General features: G+C 53.3%; 1 protein-coding gene across 1 annotated transcript in view; it reads left to right on the forward strand.

Annotated features, from left to right (window-relative positions):
- LOC147095454 (TBC1 domain family member 10B-like) overlaps window positions 1–13440 on the forward strand; it is a 62053-nt gene extending 48613 nt beyond the window's left edge. Inside the window, 3 exon segments of the mRNA XM_085974598.1 lie at window positions 2255–2444; window positions 4857–5011; window positions 11143–13440. Of these exon segments, the coding sequence (XP_085830724.1) occupies window positions 2255–2444; window positions 4857–5011; window positions 11143–11934 (1137 nt within the window). The 3' untranslated portion in view covers window positions 11935–13440.
- The last annotated feature ends 239 nt before the right edge of the window (window positions 13441–13679 follow it).

Consider the following 13679-nt stretch of genomic DNA (forward strand, 5'->3'; position numbering starts at 1 on the left):
AGAGAGAGAGAGTGAGAGAGACTGTTACCATACTGGGGCACTCTGCACAGAGAGACTGTCACCATACTGGGGCACTCTGCACAGAGAGAGGGACTGTCACCATACTGGGGCACTCTGCACAGAGAGAGAGAGAGAGAAAAATCAGCTCTACGGGAAATTTTCATCTGGCTGTGAATGAACTGAAAGAGAAAGCTAGAAGGGCTTTCTATGCCATTAAAAGATCAATCCAAATAGAAATCCGAATTAGCATTTGGCTCAAAATTTTTAAATCAGTAATTGAACCAATTGCAGTTTATGGCAGTGAGGTGTGGGGACCGCTAACACAACAAGAATTTGCAAAATGGAACAAACACCCAATTGAGATCCTACATGCAGAATTCTGTAGAAGTATCCTCCGGACTCAAAGGAAAACCGTAAACAATGCATGCAGGGCAGAACTAGGCCAATATCCATTAATAATCACTATCCAAAAAAGAGCCACCAAATTTTGGAAACGCCTAAAAATGAGCAACCCCCACTGCTATCATTACGAAGCCTTGAAATGCCAAGAGAGGACCATAAAGAAGAATACCCTCAGTCAACTAGTGCTGGGACTCAGTGAAGCAACCACTAACACTACTAACAATAACCAGCCCCAGGACAGTGACATCGTAACACAGAGAATTCGACCCAACACAATTGTCACTAAGCAAAAGGAAAAATACCTGTCATATTGGGCAGAAACAACAAAAACCCAAAACAAACTCAATTGCTACTTGGCCCTAAACAGACAATACAACATAGCTGATTACCTGACCATGGTAAAGGATAGCAAACTGAGAAAAACCTTGACAAGGTACAGACTTAGTGAACATAGCCTGGCGATCGAAAAAGGCAGACACAGACAGACCCGGCTGCCAAGAGAGGACAGGATATGCTCTCACTGCAGTCAGGGAGTGGTGGAGACAGAGATGCACTTCTTCACAGCTTGTGGAAAATATCAGGGCATCAGGGAGAATTTCTACCAAAAATTCTCACAAATATGCCCTGAATTCAGAAATTTGAATGACGACCAAAAACTCCCATACCTCCTAGGGGAACAGAGAAACTGTATAACCTTAGCGGCACACTATGTTACAGCTTGCCATAAACAGAGGGACAACCAGTAAACCTAAGAAAAGAGTATATACAAATTATACGAATGTATATTTATACACTCAGGGATATATCTGTTTATACACTGTATGAATAGATCTGCGTTTATGTGTTCAACCATAAATGTTTTTCGATGCTTTGGCAACATAAGATGTACCTTATCATGCCAATAAAGCAATTTGAATTTGACTGTCACCATACTGGGGCACTCTGCACATAGAAAGAGAGAGAGAGAGACTGTCGCCATACTGGGGCGCTCTGCACAGAGAGAGACTGTGCCATTTCTAGCGTGGGGGAGGGGCTGTTGTTCTGTGAGTGGACTGTTCTATCCCCAGTGTGTGAGGGTGGGGAGCTCTGAGAGGGGACTGTGCTATCTCTACAGTGGGGGAGCTCTGAGAGGGGACTGTGCTATCTCCACAGTGGGGGAGCTCTGTGAGGGGACTGTGCTATCTCCACAGTGGGGGAGCTCTGTGAGAGGACTGTGCTATCTCCACATTGGGGGAGCTCTGTGAGGGGACTGTGCTATCTCCACAGTGGGGGAGCTCTGAGAGGAGTGTGCAATCTCCAGGGTGTGGGGGAAGCTCTGTGAGTGGACTGTGCTATCTCCAAAGTGGGGTGGGGCTGGTGTTTCTATGAGGGAGGGTGGGGGTGTTCTATGAGGGGACTGTGCTATTTCCAGGATGGAGGGGGTTCTATGAGGGGACTGTGCTATTTCCAGGATGGAGGGGGGGGGGGGGTTTCTATGAGGGGACTGTGCTATTTCCAGGATGGAGGGGGGGGGGGGTTTCTATGAGGGGACTGTGCTATTTCCAGGATGGAGGGGGGTGGTTTCTATGAGGGGACTGTGCTATTTCCAGGATGGAGGTGGGGGTTTCTATGAGGGGACTGTGCTATTTCCAGGATGGGGGGGGGGGGTTTCTATGAGGGGACTGTGCTATTTCCAGGATGGAGGGGGTGGTTTCTATGAGGGGGCTGTGCTATTTCCAGGGTCGGGGGGTGTTTCCTATGAGGGGACTGCTATCTCCTGGGGTTGGCCAGGTATCTTGGCTCCAAGGTTTTGTCGTCCTCCCCTCGCCCTCCTACCTGAACCCACCCTCTTCTCCTTTTTCCCCGTTGTTAGGAGGCCATTCAGCTGGACGGCGAGATCTTCTTCGCTTTGTTACGCCGGGTTTCGCCTCTCGCCCACCGTCACCTGAAGAAGTTCAAGATCGACCCCATCCTCTACATGACCGAGTGGTTCATGTGCGTCTACTCCCGCACGCTGCCCTGGTCCTCCGTACTCCGAGTGTGGGACATGTTCTTCTGTGATGGTAGGTACCCTCACTGAGGGCATCTCATCCCTTACTGCCCCTCCCAAAATAATCCTTCGCCTTTCCCCAACCCCAAAACAATTCTTCTCCCCCTTTCAAAAGTTGTTCCAAATTCAAAATTTGCAGACGACACCAAATTGGGGGGTGTAGTTAATACAGAGGAGGACTGCGACAAAATACAGGAAGACATTAATAAACCTGCAGAATGGGCGCGCAGTTAGCAAATTAATTTCAATATAGAGAAGTGTGAGGTGGTACATTTTGGTAGGAAGAATGAGGAGGCCACATAATCCTTGGAAATTAAGAATCTAAATGGCGTAGAGGAACTGAGGGATCTGGGGGTACAGACACACAAATCACCACAAGTAGCAACACAGGTTAATAAAAAAAGGGTTCATTTCTAGAGGGATAGAATTGAAAAGCAGATAAGTTCTGCTAGACTTGTATAGAACCGTGGTTAGACCACACTTGGAGCACTGTGCACAGTTCTGGTCTCCATATACCTTGGTTAGACCACACTTGGAGCACTGTGCACGGTTCTGGTCTCCATATACCTTGGTTAGACCACACTTGGAGCACTGTGCACGGTTCTGGTCTCCATATACCTTGGTTAGACTGCACTTGGAGCACTGTGCACAGTTCTGGTCTCCATATACCTTGGTTAGACCACACTTGGAGCACTGTGCACAGTTCTGGTCTCCATATACCTTGGTTAGACCACACTTGGAGCACTGTGCACAGTTCTGGTCTCCATATACCTTGGTTAGACCACACTTGAAGCACTGTGCACAGTTCTGGTCTCCATATACCTTGGTTAGACCACACTTGGAGCACTGTGAACAGTTCTGGTCTCCATATACTTTGGTTAGACCACACTTGGAGCACTGTGAACAGTTCTGGTCTCCATATACCTTGGTTAGACCACACTTGGAGCACTGTGAACAGTTCTGGTCTCCATATACCTTGGTTAGACCACACTTGGAGCACTGTGCACAGTTCTGGTCTCCATATACCTTGGTTAGACCACACTTGGGGCACTGTGCTCAGTTCTGGTCTCCATATACCTTGGTTAGACCACACTTGGAGCACTGTGCTCAGTTCTGGTCTCCATATACCTTGGTTAGACCACACTTGGAGCACTGTGAACAGTTCTGGTCTCCATATACCTTGGTTAGACCACACTTGGAGCACTGTGCACAGTTCTGGTCTCCATATACCTTGGTTAGACCACACTTGGGGCACTGTGCTCAGTTCTGGTCTCCATATACCTTGGTTAGACCACACTTGGAGCACTGTGCTCAGTTCTGGTCTCCATATACCTTGGTTAGACCACACTTGGAGCACTGTGCACAGTTCTGGTCTCCATATACCTTGGTTAGACCACACTTGGAGCACTGTGCTCAGTTCTGGTCTCCATATACCTTGGTTAGACCACACTTGGAGCACTGTGCTCAGTTCTGGTCTCCATATACCTTGGTTAGACCACACTTGGAGCACTGTGCACAGTTCTGGTCTCCATATACCTTGGTTAGACCACACTTGGAGCACTGTGCTCAGTTCTGGTCTCCATATACCTTGGTTAGACCACACTTGGAGCACTGTGCTCAGTTCTGGTCTCCATATACCTTGGTTAGACCACACTTGGAGCACTGTGCACAGTTCTGGTCTCCATATTATAAAAAAGATCGAGAGGCAGTGGAGAAGGTGCAACCAAGATTTACTAGAATGATAGCAGAGAGGTTACACTGATCAGGAAAGATTGAACCTGGTCGAGGTCTCCAAGGTTATGAGAAGGTTTGATAGGGTCAACGTAGAGAAGATGTTTCCACTTGCGGGCGAGACCAGAACTTGGGGCCATAAACCTTGCGGTCCAATCCAAACACTGAGCACACGCAGTTGCTGTATTGAAAAGCCGGCTGCGCGGGTTCCCTGGCGCGCTGTGCGGCCACGCAGCTTACGGAGAGCACTGGCCATCAATATAAGACAGTCACTAATAAATCCAATAGGGAATTCAGGAGCAAGCTCTTTACCCAGAGAGTGGTGAGAATGTGGAACTCGCTACCACAGGGAGTAGTTGAGGCAAATAGTATAGATGCATTTAAAGAGGCGCTAGATAAGCACATGAGGGAGAAAGGAATTGAAGGATATGGTGGTAGGGTGAGGTGAAGTAGGGTGGGAGGAGGCTCATGTGGAGGATTAACGCTGGCATGGCCATATTGGGCTGAATGGCCTGTTTCTGTGCTGTAAATACTATGCTATGCATCTCTGTGCCCTGGTTTCGGGAGGGGATTAAAATAAAGGGCCAGACTTTGCAAAACGATTCTTCTTTCCCGACCCCAAATTCTTCCGTGTGCCCAGCCCCTACTAGGGTACCAGGCTCAATACTGACCACCCTGCTCTCCTTGCCTGCAGGGGTGAAGGTGATATTCAAGGTGGGGCTGGTGCTGCTACGCTACACGCTGGGGTCCCCGGACAAACTGCGGGACTGCCAGGGGATGTACGAGACCATGGAGAAACTCCGCAACATTCCTGTCCAGTACTTGCAGGAGGACTTCCTGGTGCACGAGGTGAGAGCGGGCGGGCCGGGCCGGGCCGGTGTTACACTCTGGGGGGTGGGGACGGATATTGGTACACTCTGGGGGTGGGGGGGAAAGGATATTGGTACACTCTGGGGGTGGGGGGGGTAACGGATATTGGTACACTCGTGGGGTGGGGGGGAACGGATATTGGTACACTCTGGGGGTGGGGGGGGGGTAACGGATATTGGTACACTCTGGGGGTGGGGGGGAACGGATATTGGTACACTCTGGGGGTGGGGTGGGGGGGGAACGGATATTGGTACACTCTGGGGGTGGGGGGGGTAACGGATATTGGTACACTCTGGGGGTGGGGGGGAAAGGATATTGGTACACTCTGGGGGTGGGGGGGGTAACGGATATTGGTACACTCTGGGGGTGGGGGGGGTAACGGATATTGGTACACTCTGGGGGTGGGGGGGGGTAACGGATATTGGTACACTCTGGGGGTGGGGGGGTAACGGATATTGGTACACTCGGGGTGGGGGGGGTAACGGATATTGGTACACTCTGGGGGTGGGGGGGGTAACGGATATTGGTACACTCTGGGGGTGGGGTGGGGGGGAACGGATATTGGTACACTCTGGGGGTGGGGGGGACGGATATTGGTACACTCGTGGGGTGGGGGGGGAACGGATATTGGTACACTCTGGGGGTGGGGGGGGTAACGGATATTGGTACACTCTGGGGGTGGGGGGGACGGATATTGGTACACTCTGGGGGTGGGGGGGACGGATATTGGTACACTCTGGGGGTGGGGGGGACGGATATTGGTACACTCTGGGGGTGGGGGGGACGGATATTGGTACACTCTGGGGGTGGGGGGGACGGATATTGGTACACTCTGGGGGTGGGGGGGGGAACGGATATTGGTACACTCTGGGGGTGGGGGGGTAACGGATATTGGTACACTCTGGGGGTGGGGGGGGTAACGGATATTGGTACACTCTGGGGGTGGGGGGTAACGGATATTGGTACACTCTGGGGGTGGGGGGGGTAACGGATATTGGTACACTCTGGGGGTGGGGGGTAACGGATATTGGTACACTCTGGGGGTGGGGGGGAACGGATATTGGTACACTCTGGGGGTGGGGGGGTAACGGATATTGGTACACTCTGGGGGTGGGGGGGGTAACGGATATTGGTACACTCTGGGGGTGGGGGGGGTAACGGATATTGGTACACTCTGGGGGTGGGGGGGTAACGGATATTGGTGCACTCTGGGGGTGGGGGGGTAACGGATATTGGTGCACTCTGGGGGTGGGGGGGAACGGATATTGGTGCACTCTGGGGGTGGGGGGGGTAACGGATATTGGTACACTGGGGGTGGGGGGGTAACGGATATTGGTGCACTCTGGGGGTGGGGGGGGTAACGGATATTGGTACACTCTGGGGGTGGGGGGGACGGATATTGGTACACTCTGGGGGTGGGGGGGAACGGATATTGGTACACTCTGGGGGTGGGGGGGGGGTAACGGATATTGGTACACTCTGGGGGTGGGGGGGGAACGGATATTGGTACACTCCGGGAGGCGGGAGTGCATCGAATATTGGTACACTCTGAGGGGGTATTGCTACACTCCAAGGGGGCGGCAGAGACGGATATTGGTACCCTCCAGGAGGTGGGGGGTATCAGATATTGGTACACTCCAGGAGGTGGGGGGTATCAGATATTGGTACACTCCAGGGGGGTGGGGGGTATCAGATATTTGTACACTCCAGGAGGGGGTTGGGGGGGAGACGGATATTGGTACTGTTGAGGGGGATGACTCACCAGGGGAAGGCAGCAGCAGCCAGCTTCCTGGCACCAGGGACGCTTCTGCTCAGGAAGGGAGGAAAAAGAGTGGGAGAGCAATAGTGGTAGGGGATTCTATCGTAAGGGGAACAGATAGGCGTTTCTGTGGCCGCAAACGTGACTCCAGGATGGTTTGTTGCCTCCCTGGGGCCAGGGTCATGGATGTCACTGAGCGGCTACAGGGCATTCTTAAGGGGGAGGGTGAGCAGGCAGAGGTCGTGGTCCACATTGGGACCAACGACATAGGTAGGAAGGGGGATGAGGTCCTGCATCAAGAATTTAGGGAGCTAGGTAACAGATTAAAGGGCAGGACCTCAAAGGTTGTAATCTCTGGATTACTCCCAGTGCCACGTGCTAGTGAGTATAGGAATAGGAGGATAGTGCAGATGAATGCGTGGCTAAAGAGTTGGTGTAGGAGGGAGGGTTTTAGTTTCCTGGATCACTGGGCCTGCTTCTGGGAAAGGTGGGACTTGTACAAGTCGGACGGGTTGCACCTGAACCAGAGCGGGACAAATATCCTTGCGGGGAGGTTTGCTAGCACTGTTGGGGGGGGTTTAAACTAACTTGGCAGGGGGATGGGATACAGAGGGGAGCTGAAATAGGGGGTGATGTGCTGCCAATTATAGAGAAAAAAACAAGTCAGCTTGGTAGACAGGGCAAATATATAAGGGCAAGGCTGGATGGCATCTATTTTAATGCAAGGAGTCTTGCAAATAAGGTGGATGAACTGAAGGTGTTGATAAACACATGGGAGTATGATATTGTTGCTATCACGGAGACATGGTTGAGGGAGGGGCAAGACTGGCAGCTCAATATTCCGGGGTACAGAATCTTCAGGCGAGACAGAGGGGGAGGTAAAAGAGGAGGGGGTGTTGCAATATTAATTAAGGAGTCAATTACGGCAGTAAGGAGGGATGATATATTAGCAGGTTCCTCTAATGAGGCCATATGGGTGGAGCTTAAAAACAAAAAGGGGGCAAGCACTTTGCTGGGAGTGTACTATAGGCCTCCAAACAGTCAGGGGGAGATAGAGGAACAGATATGTAGGCAAATCTCAGAGAAATGTGCAAATAATAGGGTAATAATAATGGGGGATTTCAACTTCCCCAATATTAACTGGGATAGTCAAAGTGTGAAAGGCTCAGAGGGTGTAGAATTCTTAAAGTGCATCCAGGAGAGCTTTTTGAGCCAGCATGTAGAAAGTCCTACAAGAGAGGGGGCGGTACTGGACCTAATTCTAGGGAATGTGGCCGGCCAAGTGGAAAAAGTGCTAGTAGGTGAGCACTTTGGTGACAGTGACCATAATATGGTGAGATTTAAGGTGGTCATGGAAAAGGACAGGGATGGGCCGAAATAAAGGTTCTAAATTGGGGGAAGGCCGATTTTAATAGGATAAGGCAGGATCTGGCCAAAATGGACTGGGATCAGCTACTTGTAGGAAAATCCGCATCGGAGCAATGGGAGGCTTTCAGAAGGGAGATTGAGATCATACAATGGCAACATGTTCCCGTAAAGGTCAAGGGTGGTTCCAAAAACCACAGGGAACCTTGGATGTCAGGGGATATACGAGAATGGATTAGGAAAAAAAGGAGGGCTTTTGGCAGATACAAAAGGCTAAAGACGGAGGAAGCCCTAGAGGAGTACAAAAAGTGCAGGGGGATACTTAAAAAAAGAAATTAGGAGATCAAGGAGGGGCCATGAAATAACACTGGTGAGCAAAATAAAGGAAAATCCTAAGATGTTTTATAAGTATATTAAGGGTAAGAGGATAACTAGGGAAAAAATAGGGCCCATTAGGGACAAAAGTGGCAATCTGTGTGGAGCCGGAAGATGTAGGAGGGGTTCTAAATGAATTTTTTGCATCTGTTTTCACTATGGAGGAAGACGATGTAGACATAGAAATAGGGCGGGGGGACTGTGATATGCTCGAACATATTAACATCGAGAGGGAGGAGGTATTGGCGGTTTTAGCAGGCCTAAAAATGGATAAATCCCCAGGCCCGGATGAAATGTATCCCAGGCTGCTGTGTGAGGCAAAGGAAGAGATTGCGGGGGCTCTAACACATATATTCAGGACCTCTCTGGCCACAGGGGATGTGCCAGAGGACTGGAGAACCGCTAATGTAGTACCATTATTCAAGAAGGGAAGTAGGGAAAAACCGGGGAACTACAGGCCAGTGAGCCTAACATCAGTGGTAGGAAAATGATTGGAAAAAATTCTGAGGGACAAAATTAGTCTCCACTTGGAGAGACAAGGATTAATCAGGGATAGTCAACATGGCTTTGTCAAGGGAAGATCATGTCTGACTAATTTGATTGAATTTTTTGAGGGGGTGACTAGGTGTGTGGATGAGGGTAACACAGTGGATGTGGTATACATGGATTTCAGTAAGGCCTTCGATAAAGTCCCGCACAGGAGACTGGTCAAGAAGGTAAGAGCCCATGGAATCCAGGGTGCCTTGGCACATTGGATACAAAACTGGCTTAGTGGCAGAAGGCAGAGGGTGACGGTCGAAGGTTTTTGTGACTGGAAGCCTGTGGCCAGTGGGGTACCACAGGGATCGGTGCTGGGTCCCTTGCTGTTTGTGGTCTACATTAATGACTTGGATATGAATGTAATAGGTATGATCAGTAAGTTCGCGGATGATACAAAAATTGGTAGGGTGGTAAATAGCGAGGAGGGTAGCCTCAGTCTGCAGGACGATATAGATGGGTTGGTCAGATGGGCGGAACAGTGGCAAATGGAATTTAACCCAGAAAAGTGCGAGGTGATGCACTTTGGGGGGACTAACAAGGCAAAGGAATACACAATGAATGGTAAGACCCTAGGCAAGACGGAGGGTCAGAGGGATCTGGGTGTGCAAGTACACAGATCCCTGAAGGCGGCGGAACAGGTGGATAAGGTGGTAAAAAAGGCATATGGGATACTTGCCTTCATTAGCCGAGGCATTGAATATAAGAGCAAGGAGGTTATGATGGAGCTGTATAAAACACTGGTTAGGCCACAGCTGGAATACTGTGTGCAGTTCTGGTCGCCACACGACAGGAAGGATGTGATCGCTTTGGAGAGGGTGCAGAGGAGGTTCACCAGGATGTTACCAGGGCTGGAACGCTTCAGCTATGAAGAGAGACTGGACAGGCTGGGGTTGTTTTCCTTGGAGCTGAGGAGGCTGAGGGGGGACATGATTGAGGTGTACAAAATTATGAGGGGCATAGATAGGATGGATACTGAGGAGCTTTTTCCCTTAGTAGAAGGGCCAATAACTAGGGGGCATAGATTCAAGGTAAAGGGCGGGAGGTTTAGAGGGGATTTGAGAAAGAACTTTTTCACCCAGAGGGTGGTTGGAGTCTGGAACTCACTGCCTGAAAGGGTTGTGGAGGCAGAAACCCTCACAACATTTAAGAAGCATTTGGATGAGCACTTGAAATGCCATAACATACAAGGCTACGGACCAAATGCTGGAATATGGGATTAGATTAGACAGGGCTTGATGGCCGGCACGGACACGATGGGCCGAAGGGCCTCTATCCGTGCTGTATAACTCTATGACCCTCCAGGAGGTGAGGGGTATCAAGATATTGGTACACTCCAGGAGGTGGGGGGTATCAGATATTGGTACACTCCAGGGGGGTGGGGGGGGTATCAGATATTGGTACACTCCAGGAGGTGGGGGGTATCGGATATTGGTACACTCCAGGAGGTGGGGGGTATCAGATATTGGTACACTCCAGGAGGTGGGGGGTATCGGATATTGGTACACTCCAGGAGGTGGGGGGTATCAGATATTGGTACACTCCAGGAGGTGGGGGGTATCAGATATTGGTACACTCCAGGGGGGTGGGGGGTATCGGATATTGGTACACTCCAGGGGGGTGGGGGGCATCAGATATTGGTACACTCCAGGGGGGTATCAGATATTGGTACACTCCGGGGGGTGGGGGGGGATCAGATATTGGTACACTCCAGGATGTGGGGGGTATCAGATATTGGTACACTCCAGGACGTGGAGGGTATCAGATATTGGTACACTCCAGGGGAGTGGGGGGGAGACGGTTATTGGTACACTCCGGGAGGGCGGAGCAGACGGATATTGGTACCCTCCAGGAGGCGGGGGCCATCAGATACCTGGAGGGGGAGTATTGGGGTATTGGCACACTCCAGGGGTGGGGGGAGGCGATGGATATCGGTACACTCTTGGCGGGGGGGGGAGCGTGACACTGATGGGGCAGACGGGGGCACCTTTCGTACTTTCCTCATTCCCCCTTGCCACCTTTGTCTCACCTGCCCTTTCTCTGTTTGATTCCCCCCCCCACCCCCCAAACTCAGGTGGTGTCGCTGAAGGTGACGGAGGGACTGATCGAGCGGGAGAACCAGATGCAGCGGCGGCGGTGGATGGAGAGCCGCGGAGAGCTACAGCACAAGCCCTCGCGGCGCCTGTACGGCGCACGGGCCATCCGGGAGGAGGTGTCCCGCCTGAACCCCCCGCTCTCCAGCAGCCCCAGCCTGCTGAGCCTGACCGCCAGCCTGGCTAGCCTGGCCAGCCTGCGGCGCGGGAAGGAAGAGCGCAAGCAGCAGCGGCGCGGCCTGTGGCCCCTGCCGCCCCCGTCCCCCACCCACTCTGTCAGCAGCCTGGCCTTCAGCGCCGGGCCCAGACCCCCGGCCCAGCCGGCGGCCTCCTCCCCCACCGTCAGCCTGCGGGGCCGGGAGAGGCCGCAGCCCGCCCCCCTCCCGCTCCTCCAGCCCCAGCCCGGCCCGGTGGTGTCGGAAGGCTTGAGGCCCTCGCTGCCCTCCCCCACCTCCAGCGTGGCCACGTTCGGGGAGTCCAAGAAGAAGGTGACGAAGGAGGAGAAGAGGAAGGAGAAGGAGCTGGAGAGGCAAAGGGCCAAAGAGCGCGAGCGGCAGGAGAAGGAACACGAGCGTCAGGAGAAGGCGCGGGAGCGACAAGAGAAAGAGCGGGAGCGGCGGGACAAGAAGGAGCGGGAACGCCGGCTGCTCAAGGTCCAGCACAAGAAGGAGCACAAGGGTGCCAAGAAGGAGAACGGGGCGAGCGACAGTGCCCAGGCCGCAGGCACCCCAGCCGAGCCCAGCAACAGCGTCCTGAAGGACGGCTATTTCTGAACTGCCATGGGGTTGGGGGGGTGGACTGGGCCGTTTTCCCCCCCCCTCCCTTCTGCTTTCCATCGGACACTCAGGCTGCCCCTCGCCTTGATCTGGAGCCGTGTTTGGACAAAGAGGGGTGGGGCGAAGAGAAGATGAAGGACCCTGCTCGTCAGTTACAAGCGAAACGCACCGTGTTCCTTTAATCGTTGTGCCATGGGGATGGCGTTCGGGATCTGAGCCACGGACTGTCTGGAGCGGAGGAGAGCGGGCCGGGAGGGGAGGGGAGCCGATACTGCGCCGGGTGGTGACCACCCCAGGGGTAGGAGTCGCTCTTGCGTGGGAGAGCTAAACGGGGCAGTATGGCATTGGGTGCCCCTTTAAATCCCCCAACTCCATTGTAGTCTGGAGTTGACTATTGGGCGGGAGTATTGTGGGATAGCGCCCGTTTTGCACTCTCACCCAACAAGGATTGCCGCCCCTTGGTGTTACTGAGAGACGGAGGGGGTCCCTTTCTCTCAATTTCTGTTGCTTTTATTTATTGCGCTCGGGGCGGTAGGTTTTATTTTTCTTGACAGCAGTTTGACCTCCCTGGGATATTGTGCACTTTGTGACATTTCTCCCTGACCCCAGCCCCCTCCTCCGCCCCCCACCAACACACGTTCCCGTGGTCTTCCCAACATTTCAAAGACGAGAGCCGCCAGTTGCACTGGATGTGATGCAAGAGCAGTCGCTGTAGCACAGGAAGTGATGCGCGAGCCCCGTGTGTTGCACAGGAAATGATGCACGCAGCTGTAGCAGGGGTCCAGAAGTGGCGGGTCAGAAGTCAGCAGGTTGTTCGATGCCGGTGGCCCCGATTAAGCCCGTCATCTGACCTTGACCTCTTGCCGTCTTTCTTTTCCCCAGCCACGCTGTCCCTTTTAGTGAAACATTCCAGGTTATTTCCCGTTGCACTGTTGGAGTTTGGACAGTCAGTCCCCATCTTCACTGCGTCTTGCTCACTGAAAAACATTCCACATGTAGCAGATCACCCCTTGGGGACAGTGGGGCAGGGAGATTTACCCGACACTGCATCAGCTCCTAGTGTAAGATCCTCACAGGGGAAAACCGCCCATCACCCACTCCCCTCATCGCTACTCGCTCCCCTCACCTCCCACACAGCATCAGCTTCGAGTGTAGACCAATAACCATTCACTCCCCACCTCCTGACGGACCGCCTGTCCCTCCTCCCCTCCCTCACTGACCGCCTGTCTCCCTCGCTCCCTCCCTCCCTGACCGCCTGTCTCCCTCCCTCACTGACCGCCTGTCTCCCCCCCTCGCTGATTGCCTGTCTCCCCTCCCTCCCTCCCTGACCGCCTGTCTCCCTCCCTCCCTCACTCACTGACCGCCTGTCTCCCCCCCCCTCGCTGATTGCCTGTCTCCCCTCCCTCCCTCCCTGACCGCCTGTCTCCCTCCCTCACTGACCGCCTGTCTCCCCCCTCGCTGATTGCCTGTCTCCCCTCCCTCCCTCGCTGACCACCTGTCTCCCTCGCTGACCGCCTGTCTCCCTCCCTCGCTGACCGCCTGTCTCCCTCCCTCCCTCACTGACCGCCTGTCTCCCCCCCTCGCTGATTGCCTGTCTCCCCCCCTCCCTCGCTGACCGCCTGTCTCCCTCCCTCCCTCGCTGACCGCCTGTCTCCCTCCCTCCCTCGCTGACCGCCTATCTCCCTCCCTCACTGACCGCCTCCCTCCCTCACTGACCGCATGTCTCCCTCCCTGACCGCCTG

Source organism: Somniosus microcephalus, unplaced genomic scaffold (genome assembly GCF_052327205.1).
Source record: "Somniosus microcephalus isolate GS21.2 unplaced genomic scaffold, FLI_Smic_1.0 unresolved_chr1, whole genome shotgun sequence".
NCBI lineage: Eukaryota > Metazoa > Chordata > Chondrichthyes > Squaliformes > Somniosidae > Somniosus > Somniosus microcephalus.